The 23,081-nt window shown below is 50.6% G+C and overlaps 1 protein-coding gene across 1 annotated transcript; it reads right to left on the bottom strand.

Annotated features, from left to right (window-relative positions):
* Window positions 1-577: 577 nt before the first annotated feature.
* Window positions 578-16,151, bottom strand: LOC147123824 (apolipoprotein L3-like). The gene is made up of 3 exons (XM_085967314.1): window positions 16,055-16,151; window positions 12,799-12,826; window positions 578-1,773 (listed from the first exon to the last, which is right to left on the bottom strand). The coding sequence occupies exons 1-3, from the start codon at window positions 16,149-16,151 to the stop codon at window positions 897-899; spliced, it is 1,002 nt and encodes a 333-aa protein (XP_085823440.1). The 3' UTR covers window positions 578-896.
* Window positions 16,152-23,081: the final 6,930 nt, after the last annotated feature.

Raw genomic sequence — 23,081 nt, 5'->3', positions numbered from 1 at the left:
CATTTACTACATCTGTATTGTAGGGTGTACTGTGACTATAAATGGGAACGTGTGAACTGGCATTAAGTACCCCTAACCAACAGTCGCTTGGTCATTTTTTGTCTGGTGCTAAATTGGTAAAAACAGTTGAAATATTTGCCCGACTACCCCATTGTAATAATTGGAGAGGTACCACCAATGCCGCCGCAAGATCCTGCAAATCCATTGGCAGGATAGGCGCACCAATGTCAGTATTCTTGCTCGGTCCAACATCCTCAGCATTGAAGTTTTGACCACGCTCAATCAGTTCAACTCCCAAAACAAGCGCTCTACTCGGAGCTCCGACACAGCAAGAGAGCCCCAGGTGTGCGGAGGAAATGCTTCAAGGACACCCTCAAAGCCTCCTTGAAAAAGTGTAACATCCCCACCGACACCTGGAAATCCCTGGCCCAAGACCGCACAAAGTGGAGGAGAAGCATCGAGGAAGGCGCCGAACACCTAGAGTCTCTTCGCCGGGAGCAAGCGGAAGCCAAGCACAGGCAGCGCAAGGAGCGCACGTCAACCCAAGCACCCCACCCACCCGCCCCTTCAACCACCATCTGCCCCACCTGTGACAGAGACTGTAGGTCCTGCATTGGACTCATCAGTCACCTGAGAACTCATTTTTAATGTGGAAGCAAGTCATCCTCGGTTCCGAGGGACTGCCTAAGAGAGAGAATAATTGGTCAGAGAGTCAAACACAACTAAAACCCACCCATTAGCACATCGAGCTTGAGGTTCTGCGGGGGTTCGATCAGTCTCTTGCTCTAACTCCAGCCCAACCCCCAGTGAAAGGGTGAACACACCAGAGGGGGTGAGTTGGCTGACCTGCTGGAGTCACAGCCGCAGACTGGTAGAGCCCCCCCCCCCAGGGTGATTCAATCTACCTTTAAAACTAGGCTCAGAAATTCGGCGATGTCTTCATAGGCCATTAACTCATCTTCTATCTTCACAGCCACACCCCGTATGGTTTTAGTAACTTCCGTCTTGCTCCCATTGCTGAGGTCGATGGAATTCTTTGTTATGGAGTAGATGTTGCTCACCACCAGGATGGCTGTAAAGATTCCCGAAATAACTGTGGCGACGGTGGACAGCAGGGGAATGGATCCGGAAAGCAGCTCTTTGATGTTGGTGGTTCCCCGGCTCGCTGCCGTTACCGGAGTGTCTGGGTCAGATGCTGAAAGGCTCCTCGGCTCCCCTCGAACTGGATCTTCTGCATCGGTCTCACTGCACTGAGCTGCGCTGCAGGCTTCGTTGAGGAAGTCTGACATGTCTTCACTAGACTTGTGTCTCCTGATTTCTGCCCGCAGGTTATGGCTCCAGGATTTAATGGCACTGCAGACCTCCTTCAGATACTCTGACATGTCTCTACAGAGGTTGTTATATTGTTCTATGATTTCATCAACTCTTTTCTGTCTGTTGGACTGTGTGATACTTTCGGCGATGCCCACTGTAAGATTGGCGGCGGTACCGGTCGCACTTATCCCGGCTCCCATAGCACTGAGACCTAACGAGGTGCCTAGCGTGAAAGGACTTGCCAATATTCCTGAGATGGACAGGAGCCCGCCTGCGACGGCCGCTGAAGACCCTGTGACATTGGCGATGGTGGTGCCCCTGTGATAGTCATCAATGCTGTCTGCAATCTCTTGCAGTTCCTTTACGTGTCCATTAATCTGGTCTCTCCAATCTGGGAACTGCTTCACAAACACGCTGCAATCCTCGGCTTGCTTTTCCAGTTCAGTTTTCAGCTGTTCCCTGTGAAGATTGTAAACTCGTTTAATCTCAAGTCATTTCACAAGTCACACATTTACTGAAACAGCACAAACTGATTTTTTTTTTACCAACCAGGGTCCCGAGAGGACAGAGTGCCCAGTCCAATACAGTAGCAGCCATCTTGGGTAGGTGTGGGGCGGAGGTGAATGAATAGCAATTGAAGAGGGACAATGAATGGCAATAACAGGGAGAAGTAGGTGACCATTGAAGAGGAAAAGAATGACAATTGAATGGGGCAAATAGATGGCAATGTAAGGGGAACAAAAGAATTAGGAGCAAGAGTCGGCCATACGACCCCTCGAGCCTGCTCCGCCATTCAATAAGATCATGGCTGACCTTCGACCTCAACTCCACTTTCCCGCCCAATCCACATATCCCTTGATTCGCCTAAAATGGATGGCAATTGAAGGGATCATATTGATGGTAAAAAGGGGAAGTTAGGTTAGTGGGTTAATGACCTGGCTCATCTGTAGTTTTCTCTGTGATTGGGACCTCTTTGCAGTCCTTGTTGACACAGATTGGAACCCTCTAGCTGTGTCAGCTCAGCGATATCACTCTCGCCTCAGAGTTAGAAGTTCGTGGGCACACATTCCACTCCAGAGACTTGAGCTTAAAATCTAGGCCGACACTCCAGTGCAGTACTCAGATGGTTCTGCCCTGTCAGGTGCCGTACTTCGGATGAGACGTTAAACCGAGACTCCGCCTGCTCTCTCAGGTGGATGTAAAAGATCCCATGGCCACTATTTCGAAGAAGAGCAGGGGAGTTCTCCCCGGTGTCCTGGGTTAATATTTATCCCTCAACCAACATCACTAAAACAGATTATCTGGCCATATCTTCTTCTTCTTATTATCTTCTTCTATATATATAACGGTTCCTTCCGTTTTGTCTGTCCGGCTGTACACTCGAAAGTTATAGAGCGTACCTACACGTGCGTTACGTCCAAAGAAAGCTTACCATTCCAGGACGGTCATAAGTGTATTTACTTTTCGGTCAGATGAAAATTGTTCGCGCGTTATGCAAAAAACCTTCAAAATTCCACTCATTATCCACTCATTAGCATTGATTGACTGACGTCAAGGTCGACCAATCCTGTGCCGTCACGATTGACCAATCCTACAGTTCAGTCACATGATGGTTGGCCAATCGCTGCGTCTCTGGGCGGGACTAATGCTTTTCAACTCAGGCATTGGGCAGCCATTGCTTCAACTACTTCCAGCTCAAAATCTGCTAATCCAGCTTCGAAAAAGTTAGTATCTCTTTTAAAAATAACATTACATTTATCAAAAACGTTTTATAAGTACTTTAACTTTCATCTTTCAAGGTATTAAAAGGTAGAAATGTTGCCCGGCAGCAGATTCACAGAGGGACACAGAGACAGGGCCGAAAGCCTGGGACTCCATTTAAACCGCCCGGCCCAAAACAGCCCTGGCAACGCTGGGCTACCCCAGCTAGTATATCTATATATATATATAAAGCGGTCGATCTGTCTGTCATTCCGTCTGTCTGTCTGTATTGAATAAACTCGAAAGTTATGGAGCGTACCTACCCGTGTGTTCCATCGAAAGAAAGCTTACGATTCCAGAACTGTCATAAGCGTATATACGTTTCGGCCAGACAAAAATTGCGCCCGCGGTATCCAAAAAACGTTCAAGATTCCGCTCATTATCCGCTCATTAGCATCGAGTGACGTCGAGGTCGACCAATCATACGGTCGAGCGACCCGACGGTCGACCAATCGCTGCGTGGCGGGGGCGGGTTCCTGGCGCTTGCGGGCGAGCCCTCCTAGTGTCGAGTGACAGGACGATTGACCAATCCTACGCTTCGGTGACCTGATGGTCGAGCAATCGGTGCGTGTGTGGGCAGGCCTTATCGTTTTGAACCGAGGTGAGTCGCTGCCATCTTGATTCCAAACTTTTCATTTCTTTTTCCCGCTTTCTGCGTGTTTCTTTTCAAATCTACATTTCCAGCAAAAAAAAAAGTTGCTTTTAAAACACAAATTGTTTTTAAAAAAAGTTAATTAATTTGTAAATCTTTTGTGTAACATCTAGAATTTTCCTACCTTTAAACGTTTTTCCAGGCCTATAAGCCTGGGCCTCTGTTGCCCAGCCACGACCGAGCTAGGCACCTCCCGTCGCGCTGAACAAGCGGCTCGTGATCTCCGCCATCTTTGTGAAGGCTGGAGGGGGCAGGCTTGAGCTGACTGTCGCCACCGCCGCCATGTTAGTAAAGGCGGGTGGGGCAGGAGTCAGCGCGCGCGATTTGAGTCCGGCCGGGCCTCACGCGGTAGGTTGTGCGACGGCGTCTCTCTCTCTGCTCTTGAAGCCGGCTCGGGCGGGGGGCGGGGCTCGGGAGATCGGGCCTCCGGAGATCGGGGGGGGGGGGGCGAGCCTCGGGAGATCGGGGGGGGGCGGGGCTCGGGAGATCGGGCCTCGGGAGATCGGCGCTCGGGAGATCGGGGGCGGGGCGCGGGGCTCGGGAGATCGGGCCCCGTGAGATCGGGCCTCGGGAGGGCGGGGCTCGGGACATCAGGGGGCGGGGCTCGGGGACTCCCCCCGTCCCCCCCTCTCCCCTCTCCCCCCCTCCCCTCCCCCCTACCCTCCCCTCCCCCCTCCCCTCCCCCCTCCCCTGCCCCCTCCCCTCCCCCCTCCCCCATCCCCCCTCCCCCCTCCTCCCCTCCCCCTCCCCTCCCCGTCCCCCCCTCTTTCCCCCCTCCGCCTCCCCTTCCACCCCCCCTCCCCTTCCCCCCTCTTCCCCCCTCACTCCCCCTTCCCCCCAGCCACTCTCTCTCTTCCCCCCAGCCACTCTCTCTCTTCCCCCCGTCACTCTCTCTCTTCCCCCCAGTCGCTCTCTCTTCCCCCCAGTCGCGCTCTCTCTTCCCCCCAGTCGCGCTCTCTCTTCCCCCCAGTCGCTCTCTCTCTTCCCCCCAGTCGCTCTCCCTCTCTCTTCCAACAACAACATGCCCTCAAAAGACCCTCGGTACCGCCGGGCACTCTAGCTAGTGTATATAAAAGGATAGTTCTGCCTGTCTGTCTGTCTGTCTGTCTGTCTGTCTGTCTGCTATACACTCAAAAGTTATAGAGCGTACCTACACATATGTTATATCAAAAGAAAGCTTATAATTAGCCGAGTGTCATAGGCATATTTACTTTTTGGTCAGACAAAAATTGTTCGGACAGTATACAAAAAACGTTCAAAAATCCGCTCATTAGCGGTTGACCAATCCTACTGCTCATTAGTGTTGAGTGATGTGATGGTTGACCAATCCTACAGTGTGTGGGCGGGACCTAATCCTGCAGCCTCCCGAAACGTAGCTGCCATTTTTTTCACTGCTTTTACTCAACAGTGAGCGGGGCAGCTGCGGCAGCCCGCCGGAGCGGGAGGTGAGTTGGGGTCACTCGGGCCGGGCCTGACAACCGCTTGGCCCAAGACACAGAGTGGGGGAACGGCAGTGGCCGGCCGTAAACCACGCGACCCTGTAAACTGCCGTTTTACAAAAAAGCCTTGGCAACGCCGGGCCCCCCAGCTAGTATCTGTATAAGTCAGCTGGTACGAGCATCAATGTATAGATCTCCTGAATCACAGAATCACAGAATCTACAGTGCAGATAGAGGCCACTTCGGCCCATCGAGCCTGCACCGACACATATCCCACCCTATCCCTGTAACCCCACGTATTTAATCCCCTAACACTAAGGGTCAATTTATCATAGCCAAATCAACCTAACCTGCACATCTTTGGACTGTGGGAGGAAACCGGAGCACCCAGAGGAAACCCATGCAGACACAGGGAGAATGTGCAAACTCCACACAGACAGTCGCCCGAGGCCAGATTTGAACCTGGGTCCCTGGCGCTGTGAGGCAACAGTGCTAACCACTATGCCACCGTGCCCCCCGAAGGAGAAATTGTAATTGCGGAAGTATGAGCCTGTTAACTCCAGACGTGCGGTTTGGGTGTGAACCATGTGGAGGGTCTACAGCTAGAATTCAGAGGGAGGCCTTTCGGGGGTGGACTTGGATTAAGCTGTCCCACCCCAGCTTGTCTCGGAGCTCAGGGTCAGGGACATTTGCATATCGCAAGCTGGGTGCCCGTGTTATTTGCAGTGCCTGACTCAGCTGGTGGGAGGGACATTGCTCAAACTCAGCATTTCCTGCTTTGATTGGTTTCAAAACCAGCCTTTTAAATTTCAAATCCTTCCCGACAGCTGATCACGAAGCTGGCCGGCAGGGACACAGATGGAGGAAAATACATCTTGCGCGCTATTTCCCTTGTTTAAGGTGGAGATAGACGGATTTTTGAATAGTAAGGGAGTCAAGGATTATGGGGAGCGGGGATGGAAGTGAAGTTTGAGGCCAAGATCAGATCAGCCATGATCTTATTGAATGGGGGAGCAGGCTCGAGGGGCCGAATGACCGACTCCTGCTCCTACGTCTTATGTTCTTATGTTCTTATGCATAGCGGAATAATACATAGCGCCCACGATGATCGGAATTCGGGATGGGTGGAAAAAGGGTTGGAATTCAGTGAAGCATGGTTCAGGGTCATGCAGACAACCCAGTCCCAGGAGAGATCTCTGATTTCTGCTGAGGTAAGAAAGAACCAACTTGCATTTCTATAGCGCCTTTCACCACTTCAGGACCTCCCAAAGCTCTTCACATCCAATGAAGTACTTTTGAAGTGTAGTCACTGTTGTAGAATCATAGAATGGTTACAGCACAGAAGGAGGCCATTCGGCCCGTCGAGCCTGTGCCGGCTCTCTGCAAGAGCACCTCAGCTAGTCCCACTCCCCCGCCCGTTCCCCGTAGCCCTGCAAATTTTTTCCTTCAGGTATTTATCCAATTCCCTTTTGAAATCCGTGATTGAATCTGCCTCCACCACCCTCTCAGGCAGTGCATTCCAGATCCTAACCACTCGCTGCGTAAAAAGTTTTTCCTCAGGTCGCCTTTGGTTCTTCTGCCAATCACCTTAAATCTGTGTCCTCCTGGTTCTCGACCCTTCCGCCAACGGGAACAGTTTCTCTCTATCTACTCTGTCTAGACCCCTCGTGATTTTGAACACCTCTATCAAATCCCCTCTCAAGCTTCTATGCTCCAAGGAGGACAACCCCAGCCTCTCCAGTCTATCCGCATAACTGAAGTCCCTCATCCCTGGAACCATTCTCGTAAATCTTTTCTGCACCCTTTCTAAGGCCTTCACATCCTTCCTAAAGTGCGGTGCCCAGAATTGGACACAATACTCCAGTTGAGGCTGAACCAGTGTTTTATACAGGTTCATCATAACTTCCTTGCTTTTGTACTCAATGCCTCTATTTATGAAGCCCAGGATCCCGTATGCTTTTTTAACCACTTTCTCAACCTGCCCTGCCACCTTCAACGATTTGTGCACATATACCCCCAGGAAGTGGCAGTATTGATAAAAGAAACCATTGTACTCCCTATCTCTGTAATCTCCTCCAGATCCACGACCCACCCCGAGGTATCTGCGCACCTCGAATTCTGCCCTCTTGAGCATCCCTGATTGTAATCACTCCGCCATTGGTGGCCATGCCTTCAGTTGCTGAGGCTATCTGCCCTAATATCTCCTTATCTGGCTCGGTGTCAAATTTATTTTTTCCATAGAAAGTTACAGCATGGAAGGAGGCCATTTCGGCCCATCGTGTCCGCGCCGGCCAACGAAGAGCTATCCAGCCTAATCCCACTTCCCAGCTCTTGGTCCGTAGCCCTGCAGGTTAGAGCATCCCAAGTGCACATCCAAGTACTTTCTAAATGTGGTTAGGGTTCCTGCCTCTACCACCCTTTCAGGCAGTGAGTTCCAGACCCCCACAACCCTCTGGGTGAAGAAATTTCTCCTCAAATCCCCTCTAAACCTTCCCCCAATTACTTTAAATCTGTGCCCCCTGGTTTTTGGCCCCTCTGCTAAGGGAAATAAGTCCTTTCTATCCACTTTATCTCTGCCACTTATAATTTTATACACCTCAATAAGGTCTCCCCTCAGCCTCCTCTGTTCCAAGGAAAACAGACCCAGCCTATCCAGTCTTTCCTGATAGCTAAGATTCTCTACTCCTGGCAACATCCTTGTAAATCTCCTCTGAACCCTCTCTAGTGCCATCACATCTTTCCTGTAATGTGGTGACCAGAACTGCACGCAGTACTCTAGCCGAGGCCTAACTAGTGTTTTATACATTTGAAGCATAACCCCCCGCTCTTGTATTCTATGCCACGGCTAATAAAGGCAAGCATTCCGTATGCCTTCTTAACCACCTTATCTACCTGGCCTGCTACCTTCAGGGATCTGTGGACATGCACTCCAAGGTCCCTTTGTTCCTCTACACTACTCAGTGTCCTACCATTTAATGTGTATTCCCTTTCCTTGTTAGCCTTCCCCAAATGCATTACCTCACACTTCTCCGGATTGAATTCCATTTGCCACTGTTCTGACCAATTTATTGATATCTTCCTGCAGTCTACAGCTTCCTTCTTCAGTATCAACCACACAGCTGATTTTAATATCACCTGCAAACTTCTTAATCATACCCCTATATTCAAGTCTAGATCATTGATATATACCACAAAAAGCAAGGGACCTAGTACTGAGCCCTGCGGAACCCCACTGGAAACAGCCTTCCAGTCACAAAAACACCCATCAACCATTACCCTCTGCTTCCTGTCTCTGAGCCAGTTATAAATCCAACTTGACACTTTGCCCTGGATCCCATGGGCTTTTAACTTTGTGACCAGTCTGCCATGTGGAACCTTATCAAAAGCCTTGCTAAAGTCCATATACATTACATCAAATGCGCTACCTTCATCTACCCTCCTTGTTACCTCCTCAAAAAATTCAATCAAGTTTGTCAGACACAACCTTTCCTTAACAAATCTGTGCTGACTATCCTTGATTAATCCGTGTCTTTCTAAATGAAGATTTATCCTGCCCTTCAGAATTCTTTCCAATAATTTTCCCACCACCGAGTTAGGCTGACGGGCCTGTAATTACTCGGTCTATCCTTTTCTCCCTTTTTAAACAAGGGTACCACATTAGCAGTCCTCCAGTCCTCCGGCACCACACCTGAAGCCAGAGAGGATTGAAAAATGATGGTCACGGCCTCTGCTATTTCCTCTTTTGCTTCGCTTAACAGCCTGGGATACATTTCATCTGGGCCTGGGGATTTATCCACTTTTAAAGCTGCTAAACCCCTTAATACTTCCTCTCTCACTATGTTTATTTCATCTAATATTTCACACTCCTCCCCTGATAGCAATGTCTGCTTCGCCCCTCTCCTTTGTGAAAACAGACACAAAGTATTCATTAAGAACCCTACCGACATCTCCCGCCTCCACACACAGATTACCCTCATGCTCTCTAATAGGCCCTACCCTTTCTTTAGTTATCCTCTTACTCTTAATATATTTATAAAACATCTTTGGGTTTTCCTTGATTTTACTTGCCAAGAATTTTTCATGCTCTCTCTTTGCTTTCCTAATATCCTTTTTAATTGCACTCCTGCACTTCCTGCACTCTAAAGATTCTGGAGTATTTAGCCCTCGGTATCTGTCATACGCCTCCCTTTTTTTCTTTATCCTACCCTGTATGTCTCTAGACATCCAGGGGGCTCTAGATTTGTTAGTCGCACCTTTTTTCTTTAAGGGCACATTTTTGGTCTGAACCCTTCGGATCTCCTCCTTGAATGCCTCCCACTGCTCTGACACTGATTTACCTTCAAGTAGCTGTTTCCAGTCCACTATGGCTAAATCCCCTCTGAGCTTAGCAAAATTTGCTTTTCCCCAATTTAGAATTTTTATCCCTGGTCTATCCTTGTCCTTTTCCATAACTACCTTAAATCTAAGAGAATTATGGTCACTAGCACCAAAATGCTCCCCCACTGATACGCCTTCTACCTGCCCAGCTTCATTCCCTAAAACTAAGTCCAGAACCGCCCCCTCCCTTGTTGGGCTTGCTACATACTGGCTAAAAAAGTTCTCCTGGATGCATTTTAGGAATTTCACACCCTCTATACCCTTCACACTAATTTTATCCCAGTTAATATTGGGGTAGTTGAAATCCCCTACTATTACTGCCCTATAGTTTATGCACTTCTCAGATATTTGTCTACATATTTGTTCTTCTATCTCCCCCTCACTGTTTGGGGGTCTGTAGTACACTCCCAGCAATCTGCAGTACACTCCCAGAGCATTTTGTTTTTCAGTTCGACCCATATGGCCTTGTTTGATGATCCCTCCCACATATCATCCCTCCTCACAGCTGTAATAGTTTCTTTAATCAATACCGCAACCCCCCTCCCTTTTTACCTCCCTCTCTATCCCGTCTGAAAATCCTGTAACCAGGAATGTTGAGCTGCCATACCTGCCCCTCTTTCAGCCACGTCTCTGTAATAGCTATAATATCATAGTCCCAAGTATCTACCTGTGTCCTCAGCCCATCGGCCTTGTTCGCTATACTCCTTGCATTGAAGTATATACCATTTAGTACAGGCAAACCTCCTTGTTGGCTACTATCTAGCCCTTGATTTCTTTGTCCTTCCAATTTACTTTCTACGGTTTTGTTTTCCAATTCCAGTTTTGTTTTATAATACTCCTGTGAAGCGCCTTGGGATGCTTTACTATGTTAAAGGTGCTATATAAATACAAGTTGTTGTTGGACAGGAATGATGTAGCTGAGGGCAAAAGATAGAGTATATTTGGTTAGAATTAAGCAACAGTAGAGAAGCTATTATGTAGCTGGGTGTATACTATAGGCCACCAAATAATGGGAAGGAGATAGAGGAGCAAATTAGCAGGCAAACTACAGAAAGATGCAAGAACCTTAGAGTAGTGATAATGGGGGACTTCAATTATACTAATATAGACTGGGAAAATAAGAGTGTAAAGGGCAAAGTGAGGGAGGAAGTCCTGAAATGTGTACAAGAGAACTTTCTTGATCAGCGTGTTTCCAGCCCAACGAGGAAGGAAGCAGCACTGGATCTAGTTCTGGGGAATGAAGTGGAGCAAGTGGAGCATGTTTCAGTGAGGGAGCTTTTGGGGAACAGTGATCATAATATCATCAGGTTTAGAATAGTTATGGAAAAGGCTAACGAACAGTCAAGTGTAAAAATATTTAACTGGAGGAGGGTTAACTTCCATGAGTTGAAAAGGGATCTGGCCCAGGTGGATTGGAATCAAAAATTGACAGATAAAACAGTAAATGAGCAATGGGAGGCCTTCAAAGAGGAGCATTTATGAATCAACTTTCTAGACCACTTTAGCATTAGTCACATAGACCAGCCTGGGTAAAGACAGAGGGCTGGATCTTACCAGCTCTGAGGAGGCGGGTTTTGAGGCAGGACTGCTGGGTAAATCAAAAAGAATGGGAGCAGGTCCCGAACCCGCTCCCAACCCGCCTCCAAACAATCTTCCCGGGAGTCGGGTCCCCGATTTGCGCAGGGACCCAACTCCTAGCGGCGGGAAGAGGATTATAGCCACTTAACTGCCTGTTAACAGGTAGTTAACAGGCAGTTAAGAGGCTTTTTCCCATTTTGCGACTTCTGCTGCGGGCTTCCCGACATCGGGGAACTCCGCCAGGGTAAGTGAGGCGTGCTGAGGTTCTGTTGTTATGTTTGTGCATAGATGACAGCTGCCGGAGTGGTGTGAAGGATGCAATGGAACACTGGTGAATATCAGAGGTAAGGAAATTTTGGGAAAGTCATTTTTAATGTGTTTAGATTTTTCAGTAGGTGACAAGCTTTGAAGTGTTTGTGTGGCCTCACCTCATTGGGAGAAGTGACAGATCGCTTCTGTACCCTCATCTGCAGCTGCCATCTGCTTTATCCTAAGGAGAGAGTCATTGGAGAGCCTGGATGCAAGGGCTCACCTCAATGCTGTCAAACACTATAAAAAATCATCTGTCAAAAATAAATGGTTCATGTCCCTTTAAGAAAACCGGCAGATGAAGCGTCATCAACTGACGTCATCTGGCACTGGCTTTCCCTTAATTGGCCAGCAAGCCCGCAGGGTGGGCTTAACAAGGCCAATCAGGGGAAAATAGCGTTTGTGCGTCGGACGTCGCTGGGGGCGGGACTAGAACCCGGAAGGCAGCAGTCCCGCGCAACGCGTCTCGGTGAGTAAAATCCAGCCCAGAAGGTGTCCTTCCCTAAAAGGATATTAGTGAACCAGTTGGCTTTTTAATAACAATTTGACAGCTTCATGGTCACTTCTTATAGGAATCAAGGGATATGGGGAGAGGGCAGGAAAGTGGAGTTGAGGTTGATGATCAGCTATGATCTTATTGGATGGCGGAGCAGGCTCGAGGGGCTGAATGGCTGAATCCTGCTCCTAATTCTTATGCTCTTTTACTGATGCCAGCTTTTTATTTTCAGATCACTTTTAACTGAATTAAAATTTGAAAACTGCGATGGTGGGATTATGAACTCATGTTCCATTACTAGAATACCTGTGCTGGCCTCTGGATTAGTAGTCCAGGAACATAACCACTACACCACTGTACCCTTGACAAGGTGCATGGTTTGATCTAAACATTAGACACTGTTGAACTAACTCACCAGAATGGTGACACCCAGGCAAAGGCTGGGTGGTCCGATGGCTAAAATGGCAGATTGTTGGACTCTCTGTTCGGGAATACCTTTCCTCCACTGACAATGGCCCCCTAGCAACCCCCGAGGTTGAGTTTGACCATTCTCCGGGTGAGGTTGAGTTTGACCATTCTCCGGGTGAAAGGCGAGACTGCCGGGCAGCAGGGTCCGTGTTCCCTTCCTCCAGTGTTTGAAACTGTATCCTAGCCAAGCTGTGCTACCGACAGTCAGTGGCAATGGGAACAGACTCGCCTCTCCCCACCCCCCACCCGCTGGCCTGCGGAAGGAGAGTCAATCCATGCTGGGGGTCAACTTGGAGGCGGGAGTGAGTTCAGGAAGAAAGACTCGGACAGCGAGATAACTGAGGCGGGGGTTTCACTCAAAGTTCAGTTCACTCAGCAGCTGCTCCATGAACACCGGTACTTACCACAGCTCCTCCGGAATGGACTCGCCGCCTGTGAAAGGAATCAGATCAGAATTAGCACATCGCTATTCACCAATCAGCTTCAAGGCCACTGGGGAGTCCCTGTTAATACAGGTAGACTATCCTTTATCCGAAAACCTTGGGACCAGCTGAGTTTCGGTTTTCGGAAAATTTCGGATTTCAGAAGGTATTGGGAAATTTGTCGGGGGTGGGGGTCGGCGGGGGGTCGGGGTTGGCGGGGGGGTCGGCGGGGGGTCGGGGTCGGCGGGGGGGTCGTCGGGGGGTCGGGGGTGGGGGTCGGCGGGGGGTTGGGGTCGGCGGGGGGGTCGGCGGGGGTTCGGGGTCGGCGGGGGGTCGGCGGGGGGTCGTCGGGGGGTCGGGGGTGGGGGTCGGCGGGGGATCGGGGGGGAAGAAAAGAATATCGGACGGGCCGCGGTTCAGGTCGGGGGTCGGGTCGGGTCAGGGGGGAGAAAAGAATATCGGACGGGTCGGGGGTCGGGTCGGGTCGGGTGGGGGGGGGAGAAAAGAATATCGGACGGGCTGCTGCAGCTATCGGACGGGCCGCTGTATTGTCGGTTCACTCTCCCGGTACCTCCTTCACACTGCCCGGCTCGGCCTGCAATCTCCTACCCAGGAGGGAACTCTATGACCCTCTGCCCTGCTCAGCGTAAGTCGTGCGCCACTCTGGTCATGTCGTGCGCACGACTTATGCTGAACGAAAAAACTTACGTTTTTTTTAGGTTTTCGGTTTTCGGAAGTTTGGATAAAGGATAGTCTACCTGTACCACCACTGTCTGGGTCCCGCTGGACACTCCAGCCTTTCCACTGAGCTCCCGCCACATTTACAGCCATGGTCAACAGACCAGTAACTTCAGAGACATTGTCGACTCGAAAGTCTTGGGCCCAAAATTCTGTTCATTTCCGGGGTCCAGTCCGTGGGGGTCGGGTGGGAAAGTGGAGTTGAAGTTGATGATCAGCCATGATCTCATTGAATGGCGGAGCAGGCTCGAGGGGCCGAATGGCCTACTCCTGCTCCTAGTTCTTCTGTTCTTCGGTAGAGTTCTACAATAAGTGTGTGTTAGCGTGTAGGGCACAGGTGCTTGCATGCGTGTTAGCAAATGCACGCCTGTGTGTGCACGTGTTTAGACCTGCATGTGTCTGCACGGATACGGATGTACATGCATGTGCTAATGTGTCCGTGTGCACACGCATGTGAACGTGTGGGTCTGTGCACCTGCACATCTGTGTGTGAGCTTTTCCACATGTACATGCATGTATGCATCTGCGTGTGCTTGCACATGTGTGTCAGTGGATACGCATGCATGTGTCTTGTTACCTCACATGGGATTACAGAGAAATTCCAGAAACTAGGACGGGAAGTGCGTCGCTGCTGTTTACCTTTTTTACAGTATTCCGAATGTTTTTTGGGCATCTTTGTTAGGATGGTTTGCTGGGAGGAAGGATGGTCCGGGAAGCCGGGATGGTCTCCGGCCACAGTCAGTGTCAAATGAAAGTAAATGAATGTCTACAACATCAAATCCATTAGCCCATTCTTCATTTCTAACTTCCTCTCCTCAAATTTAAAATTCTCTTCCTTGCGTTCAAATCCCTCTATGGCCTCGCTCCCCCCTGTCTCTATAACCAGCCCCACAACCCCCCAAGATCTCTGCACTCCTCCAATTCTGGCCGCTTGCCCATCCCCGATTGTAATCGCTCCACCATTGGCGGCCGTGCCTTCAGCTGCCCAGACTCTAAACTCTGGGATTCCCTCCCTAAACCTCTGCGCATCTCTTCCTCTCTCTCCTCCTTTAAGATGCTTCTTGTGGCAGCTGTGGCTCAGTGGGTAGCACCCTCACCTCTGAGTCAGAAGGTTGTGGGTTCAAGTCCCACTCCCGAGACTTGAGCACAAAAATCTAGGCTGAGGGAGCGCTGCACTGTCGGAGGGGCAGTACTGAGGGAGCGCTGCACTGTCGGAGGAGCAGTACTGAGGGAGCACTGCACTGTCGGAGGGGCAGTACTGAGGGAGCGCTGCACTGTCGGAGGAGCAGTACTGAGGGAGCGCCGCACTGTCGGAGGGGCAGTACTGAGGGAGCGCCGCACTGTCGGAGGGGCAGTACTGAGGGAGCGCTGCACTGTCGGAGGGGCAGTACTGAGGGAGCGCTGCACTGTCGGAGGAGCAGTACTGAGGGAGCGCTGCACTGTCGGAGGGGCAGTACTGAGGGAGTGCCGCACTGTCGGAGGGGAGGTACTGAGGGAGCGCCGCACTGTCGGAGGGGCAGTTCTGAGGGAGCGCTGCACTGTCGGAGGAGCAGTACTGAGGGAGCGCCGCACTGTCGGAGGGGCAGTACTGAGGGAGCACTGCACTGTCGGAGGGGCAGTACTGAGGGAGCGCCGCACTGTCGGAGGGGCAGTACTGAGGGAGTGCCGCACTGTCGGAGGGGCAGTACTGAGGGAGTGCTGCCCTGTCGGAGGTGCCATCTTTCGGTTGGGACGTTAAACCGAGGCCCCGTCTGCCCTCTCGGGTGGATATAAAAGATCCCAGGGCACTATTTTGAAGAAGAGCAGGGGGAGTTCTCCCCGGTGTCCTGGGTCCAACATCTATCCCTCAATCGACATAACAAAAACAGATGATCTGATCATTATCACATGGCTGCTTGTGGGATCTTGCTGTGCACAAATTGGCTGCCGCGTTTCCTACATTACAACAGTGACTGCACTTCAAAAAGTACTTCATTGGCTGTAAAGCATGTTGCGACGTCCTGAGGTTGTGAAAGACGCTATATAAATGCAAGTTCCTTCTTTCTTTTCGGTAAATACTCAAAAGGAAACTGTATTAAAAAGTTATTGGAACTAAAAGTTACCAGACCCAGATCATTATGCCCAGACAGACTGCGGGACCTCCCTCGGGGAGGTAACTGTCCCACAGAGGTGCAAGACAGAAGTCGCCTGCTCACATGCAGCCAATCCAAATCAACATTAGTTAATTTATTCCTTCTCTTTCCTTTCTGTCCCTTAGCCATCTCACCACCCACACAGCTAGAGCCCCATTAATACAACAAGCTTTCATTTTAGCAACAAGTCTCTAAACGTTGCAACTTAGGTGTGACTGGTTCCTCCTGGTAAATGGTTTCAAGGTGTATTGGCAATGATCCTCTCCAGCTACCGCAGCAGGCTGAGGTCGAACAGGAGTTGGAAGTAAAAGGGGGGGCACCCTGGCATCCCCCGAATTTTTTTTAAAGTCCGCCACTTAACAACTTACCTTCTGTGTCATCATCCACCGTTCGAACTGCGGGCGGTGGCTGGGTGTTGGGCTGGATGGAGGCACCATCCTTGGAGCCCACCTGGTCCTCTGACATTCTCACTGTCAAAGCAATCAAAATGAACATCAAATCAGCCTCGTCATCCCCTACACGAATGTAAAGAAGGACCCTGTTGGCTCCGGGCGCCTGCCCTTGCTGCCTGCTCAGGAGAGCGGGTTAAAATTGCAGACCTTGTGATCATGGCGGCTTTCGGACAGGTAAGAGCCCGGGGCGATTTTAACTGCCCGCTCGCCAGGTTTCTACTGAGCGAGTAGGGTTAAAATCGCCCCCTAAGTAGATTACAAAAGCAAGGAAGTTATGATGAACCTTTATAAAACACTAGCTCGGCCTCAACTGGAGTATTGTGTCCAATTCTGGGCACCGCACTTTAGGAAGGATGTGAAGGCCTTAGAGAGGGTGCAGAAAAGATTTACGAGAATGATTCCAGGGACGAGGGACTTCAGTTACGCGGATAGACTGGAGAAGCTGGGTGTAGGGGTTCGCAAAAATCCCCTCAACCCCCGAAGATTGGGAAATATTAATCTACATCATGGATGAAGACTTTGCATGATTTAAATTGCCTCTGGGTTGGACAATGTTTTAAAACGTGCCCAGAACCGCAAAAGGCTGCATTGAGCTGGGCAGCACTTGAGCAACACCGGAATCAAAGAATTTTGTGGGAAGAAATTTCACACGCTTTAAGACAGTACATTTTATTTAAAAATTGCACCCCTGAGTTTGGCGAATTGCCCAGAGCATAAAATGGCTGAACAGACCTCGTGGTAACAAAAGGCAGCAGAAAAAGGACAGACAGGCTATTAGCATATGAAAAGCTCAGCGCTGCCCTGTAGCATATGAATGAAGCCCCAGCTCTCAGTCACCCTGTAGTATTGGGCGGGTCAGAAATCTACAAGCTGTTTGTTTACAAGGATGTTTGCACAAGGAGTAACCACTTGAGGCAGCAGTTTCAGTGACCACAATGGGTTTCTGTTTACATAGTGATGAAGACACATTCAAAACCACTACAACTCCATTCAAACCCATTCCAGACAATGGGATCAGTTTGGCCACTGGGAAATAGCCAATCATGGCCTTTCTCTTGTGTATTCGAACTTTTCGGCGTGAATTTGCACACAGACCTTTTCAGCGCCAAAACAGCAGGAGCTCCCAGGATATAAAGATAGCTTCTCAGAGGCATATCTCATCTCGCTCGCTTATTCCCTGGACCGCAGGTGAGCTCTTCTCTCTCTTACCTTTGGACCACAGGTGAGCAGGTTTCTGACTCCTCAGCAAGGTGATCTAGTAAGGAGTTAGAGGGGTGGTAATTTAAGGGAAATTGCTAGGATTGTAAGACTTACATTGTAGCTACTTATCCCTCGTTTTGCCACCTGCCTTCCCCTGCTAAGCAATTTTACAGTGATTATCTGATCGTGTGGTGTAGTTTTTTAATAAAATTTGACTTTCTCACATTCCGACCATTTGTCCGTTTTAATATATCATTAATTATAAGTTCCTCCAGTCAGAACTGGAAGGGTGGGTTTAGCGATTCGAAACCGCTGATTGAAATTGGTTTACAGTGCACTGCAAAAGCTGTCTGACCAGGTAAATTACCGTAAACCAGGTAAAAGATTGGAATTGGTCACAGTGCAGGCAAAGGCTGCTGACCAGGTAAATTACCGTAAACCAGGTAAAAGATGCCCCCCTACATTGGGGTTGTTCTCCTTAGAGCAAAGAAGGTTGAGAGGAGATTTGATAGAGGTGTTCAAAATCATGAGGGGTCTAGACAGAGTAGGTAGAGAGAAACTGTTCCCATTGGTGGAAGGGTCACGAACCAGAGGACACAGATTTAAGGTGATTGGCAGAAGAACCAAAGGCGACATGAGGAAAGGCTTTTTTACACAGCGAGTGGTTAGGGTCTGGAATGCACTGCCTGAAAGGGTGGTGGAGGCAGACTCAATCATGGCTTTCAAAAGGGAGTTGGATAAGTACCTGAAGGAAAAATATTTGCAGGGCTACAGGGAAAGGGCGGGGGAGTGGGATTAGGTGAAGTGCTCTTGCAGAGAGCCGGCACAGGCTCGACGGGCCGAATGGCCTTCTTCCGTGCTGTAACTATTCTATGATTCTGTGATTGGCTGAGCATCCATTTGTTTGATTATGCCTCTGTGAGGCCAAGGGGACAATTTTAACCCAACCCGTTCGTTGAGAAGCAGACAGGATCAGGTGCAACGCTGGTTTTACAATCCATCCGATTTTACTCTCCATCTAGTTCGCCTTCTCCCATCCTGGTAGTCGCACGATACAACAATGGAGTTGTTGACTAATCACAGCGATCAATCTCTATCAACGAGTCTACAACAGACCCAGACACGAGGTGAGGAAAACCCCCAGTGGTGGAGAGCTTTGGGAACCACAGGTCCAACGTCACCTGTTCCTCCCGAGCTCGCTACACTCACCACATCATGTCTCAAATTACTCTCATGCTGTGTCACAAGATATTTTCTGATACAAATCCAGTTTACATTTGAATGAATCAACACTAACTGCTTCCACCATCTCCCTACGTAGCCTGTTCCATAGATTAACCACTCACTCGCTGAAATAATACGGGGAATCTTAACCCCAAAAATCGGGTGTGTTGAGGTCAGATGGGAGGTTAAAGTGTTAAAAGTCTGAATCCAGAACCCAAACCAGCCCCTTCCAGTTTTAGCTGAGGCAGGACCGGGGTGGGGGGGCAGCCAACCTGCTGCTAGGAGGCGGGACGGGGGGGTGGGCAGCCAATCCGCTGCTGGGAGGTGGGACGGGGGGGCGGGCAGCCAATCCGCTGGTAGGAGGTGGGACGGGGGGGCGGGCAGCCAATCCGCTGCTAGGAGGTGGGACGGGGGGGCGGGCAGCCAATCCGCTGGTAGGAGGTGGGACGGGGGGGCGGGCAGCCAATCCGCTGCTAGGAGGTGGGACGGGGGGGGCGGGCAGCCAATCCGCTGCTAGGAGGTGGGACGGGGGGCGGGCAGCCAATCCGCTGCTAGGAGGCGGGACGGGGGGGCGGGCAGCCAATCCGCTGCTAGGAGGTGGGACGGGGGGGCGGGCAGCCAATCCGCTGCTAGGAGGTGGGACGGCACTTTAAATATTATAATGAGGCTGATTTAACCTGCTCTGGGGTTTAACCGTGGCCGGCCGGAGATCTCGGGTCACAGGATTCTCGGCAGCTGCAGTGAGGCGAGGAGAGCCTCGGGGAACCATCCTTGTGGGCCGGGAGGAGCAGGAGTGATTCTCCCCAGACACCCAGCTCCCCACCATCAACTCCCCCCCCCACCCCCCCGGGGTCAGACCCCCCGGGTCGGGGTTTGCACATACCTGGGGTCGTGACCTCTTGGCCAGACTGTCCACAGGCTGATTCCAGGCGGGGAAGCTGCCCGTGACATCACCACCCGCTGTGGAGTTAAAGCTTTACTTGGTGCGTTGAACCTGCGCTCTACCAGACTCCCCACCACCTCCAAAAGTAAAGATTCTGGCCAATGTTTGCCCAGATTAGTTTTGAATCTCTCCCCCTTCAGGCTCAGGCCTTGTCCTCTGTCCGTGTCGCTGCATGCTCTCGTTGGCTGGACTGGCTAGGCCCACATTTTTGCATTTCTGTGTTTTTTTTCCTTCCTTTACTTTTCTTCATTATTCTTGATTTATACTGGCATTTTTAAAATTCATTCTTGGAAGGTGGGCATGGCTGGCAAGGCAGGGGTCTATTGCCCATCCGACCACACTGGAGAGACACAAGATTGATCCCCTGTTTCAAACGCCTTGGCTCCCCAGGTCGGTTCAATGAGCTTTCGAGGAGGGTAGACCCGGGCCTTTTGATTGAGGCTTATAAAATAATAAAGGGACTAGGCAGTGTTTATGCGGAATTATCATTTCAACTGGATAGGTTACGGGGAGCATCAGCAGTCACGCATATAGGTTACATAAGTGCAGAACTAGTTTGGATATTAGGCAGTTCTGCTTTTCCCAGAGAATAGTGGGCCTGTGGAACAGGTTGCCGGCTCGTGCGCTGAAGGCTGATTCGCTGAACTGAGAGCTGGACCTGATTCTGGCTGGGTCGGAGAACACCTGGTACACCTGGTATCAGCCGTGGCTCAGTGGGTGGCACTCGCTAGGTGGGAGGGGCTAGGAGTGAGCCAGGTGTGACTGGTTGCCTAATTGAAGCTGGGTGTTGGAGGGAGTTTTGTAAAAACTTGGTGGTGGGTTTTGGGGTTTTGTTTCAGGTTTTAGGGCCTTTTTGGCCCACAAAAACAGCCAGATGGCTGCTGAGGGGTCCGGAGTGCCAGGCCCCTCAGAGGACAGTGTTCCCGAGAGGAATTAGGGAAGAAACTGTGGTGGGAAGGGGAAAAAAAAGGCCCAAAGATTTGGGCCGGGACCTCAGGAGGTTTGGTAAAGAAAATACGATGGTGGTGCAGTGTGAAGATAAGAAGATTCGAGCCTGGGATATAATCCAGGCGGTTCATGAGGACTGTGGCGAGGGAAGCTGCTTTGCCTGCAGACCAAAGCCGAATGTGGGATTTGAGGTGACGGTCAGTGGCCATGAGGAGGTGGAAAGACTGTTACTCAGCCTGAAAGTTGGTGAGAAATTCTTGGAGGTGACTCTGCTATATTCAGAGGAGGTGGTGGTTTCATTTTTGAAATTGCCAGTGTACATTGAGGACGAAGTGCTGAGCAAAAAGTTGGAGTCGTGGGACATTAAAATCTGTTCTGAAATAAAGAGGAGGTACTATCCGGGAACACGGGTAGCAAACGGAACCCGGTATGTAAAGGTGCGGTTCCCAGAGGGGGTGAGGTCCCTGGAAGGAGTGCAGTACTTTCATGTGCTGCATGATAACCAAGTAAAGGTGTGCTACTATTGTCTGGGACATGGCCATCTCGTAAGAAACTGTCCAGATTTGTACTGTTACAATTGCGGTGAGTCGGGACATATCACTCGGAGCTGCAAGGCGGAGAGCTGTGGGGTGTGTCACAAAGGCCCCACCCGCTGTGAGTGTGTGGCAGAAGGGAGCGATATGAATGATGAGGAGATGGGAGAAGGAGCAGGAGATGAGAGTGGAATGGCCGGAGGAGCGGTGCAGTCGGAGGACACAGCCGGTAAAATGAAGGAGAAAGGAGCACAGGAAGAGGCACAGGATGGCGGAGTGGAGGATAGGATGGAGATGACGGAAAACACGCCGAGTGCTGTGGAGGGGAACAAAGACAGAAGCGGGCAGTGAGGGTCGAGTGCAGACTCGAGCCTTAGTGCAGTTCAGCTCCCCCTGGGGAGTCGGGGGGAGAGGAGGCGGGAGCGGGGTGTGTGGTGGATGTGGGAGAGGCGGGGAGTCGGATATCTTGGTGAGCGGGACGGGACAGGACCGCGAGAGGGAGCAAGAGGCAGGAGCCTTAAAGGGACAGCAGGATGGGATCGGCGAGATAGAGACGTCAGAAGGGAACAATTTAGGTGCGCCATTGTCCCATAGAGAGAGGGAACAGGGTGCAAGGGTCAGAGGTGGCGATGTGGTCAAAGGGGGCGGCACAGTGGGAGAAACTGCGATAGCAGGAAGACTCTCTATGGGAGATGAAGTATCTGACAGGGAGCAGGATTATGTATCGGACGGGGAGCAGGCACAGGGGGTTGCAGAAGAGCTTGAGTGTGAGGTATTAGAGGGGGACAGAGACATGGAAGTCAGGGGGTGGGGTGGCATCATGTGGAAAGGGAAAGGTTAGTGAGGGGCAGAAGGAGGGAGGAAGGGCAGCTCCTGGGCCCAAACTTAATGCAAGGAAGAGGCTGAAACAGCAGGGAAAGTTTAAACAGGAGGGGAAAAAGAGTCGGAGGCTGCAGGAAAAAGCAACAGCTGCCCGAGAAGTTGGGAAGGAGCATGTGAGGAGGGAAGGGCCAGAGATTAAATGATGGGGAGATTATCAGGCATACTTCCCTTCTTTGGAGCCATGATTACATTGGTCTCGATTAATGTGAACGGACTGAGGGGTGAGAAGAAATTGCAGCAGTTGTTGCAGGGTTTTAAAGGTACAGGTAAACTACCCTTTATCCGGACTTCCGAAAACCGAAACCCTCTAAAAACCGAAGGTTTTTTCGTTCAGTGTAAGTCGTGCGTACGAACGAAAAAACCTTCGGTTTTTAGAGGGTTCCGGTTTCGGAAGTTCGGATAAAGGGTAAGTCGTGCGCATGACCCCCCGCCGACCCCCCCGGCCCCGACAACCACCGACCCCGCCAGCCCCGACAACCGCCGACCCCCCCGCGGACCCCGCCGGCCCCGACCCCCGCCGACCCCGACTGACTTACGCTGAGCGTCAGCGTAAGTCGTGCGCACGACCCCCCGCCGACCCCCCCCGCGGACCCCCGCCGACCCACCTTCCGAAATCCGAAATTCTCCTTTATCCGAAACTCGGCTGGTCCCGAGGTTTTCGGATAAAGGATAGTCTACCTGTACAGACTTGTTGTGTCTGCAAGAAACCTTTTGGGATGAGGATATCCTAGAAAGAGTTCAGAAGGTTTGGAAGGGAGAGGTGTTTGCGAGTTGTGCAAACAATAACCGTAGAGGGGTGGCTGTTTTGGTGAGTCCGTCCATAAAAGAGAACGTTGCCTTGATGGACAAGGACGCTGAGGGGAGATTTTTACGGCTAAGGGTAAAAATGGAGGGATTTAATTGCGATCTCTTTAATATGTATGCACCGAACAACCATTGCAAGCGTTGCGAGTTTTTTCGGGGGTTATTCACTGAAGCGGCAGAGGTGGAAAATCCTTGTATAGTGGGGGATTTTAATGTATTTTTACCTCGGATGGACATTTCAGCCCAGATGACCATTAAGGATGATAACTCCAGAGGGATGATTGTAAAAATGATGGCAAATTTAAATTTGAGAGACTTATGGAGGGACCGGAACCCCATAAAAAGGGAGTTCTTCAGAGCAGGTTGGGTGGGTGATGTTTTAAAACAGAGCCGAATAGATTTTGTGTTA

Source organism: Somniosus microcephalus, chromosome 2, assembly GCF_052327205.1.
Source record: "Somniosus microcephalus isolate GS21.2 chromosome 2, FLI_Smic_1.0, whole genome shotgun sequence".
Lineage (NCBI taxonomy): Eukaryota > Metazoa > Chordata > Chondrichthyes > Squaliformes > Somniosidae > Somniosus > Somniosus microcephalus.
Note: the sequence above shows the minus strand (reverse complement) of the source record. Positions and strands in the feature narration are given on the sequence as shown.

Bases quoted from the DNA above. Each gene is read 5' to 3' on its own strand.
- LOC147123824 (XM_085967314.1), bottom strand. From the start codon at position 16,151: ATGTCAGAGGACCAGGTGGGCTCCAAGGATGGTGCCTCCATCCAGCCC. The intron at 12,827-16,054 runs GTAAGTTGTTAA...TTCCTTTCACAG, and splicing joins GGTGGATGATGACACAGAAG to GCGGCGAGTCCATTCCGGAG. The intron at 1,774-12,798 runs GTAAGTACCGGT...CAATCTTCACAG, and splicing joins TCCATTCCGGAGGAGCTGTG to GGAACAGCTGAAAACTGAAC.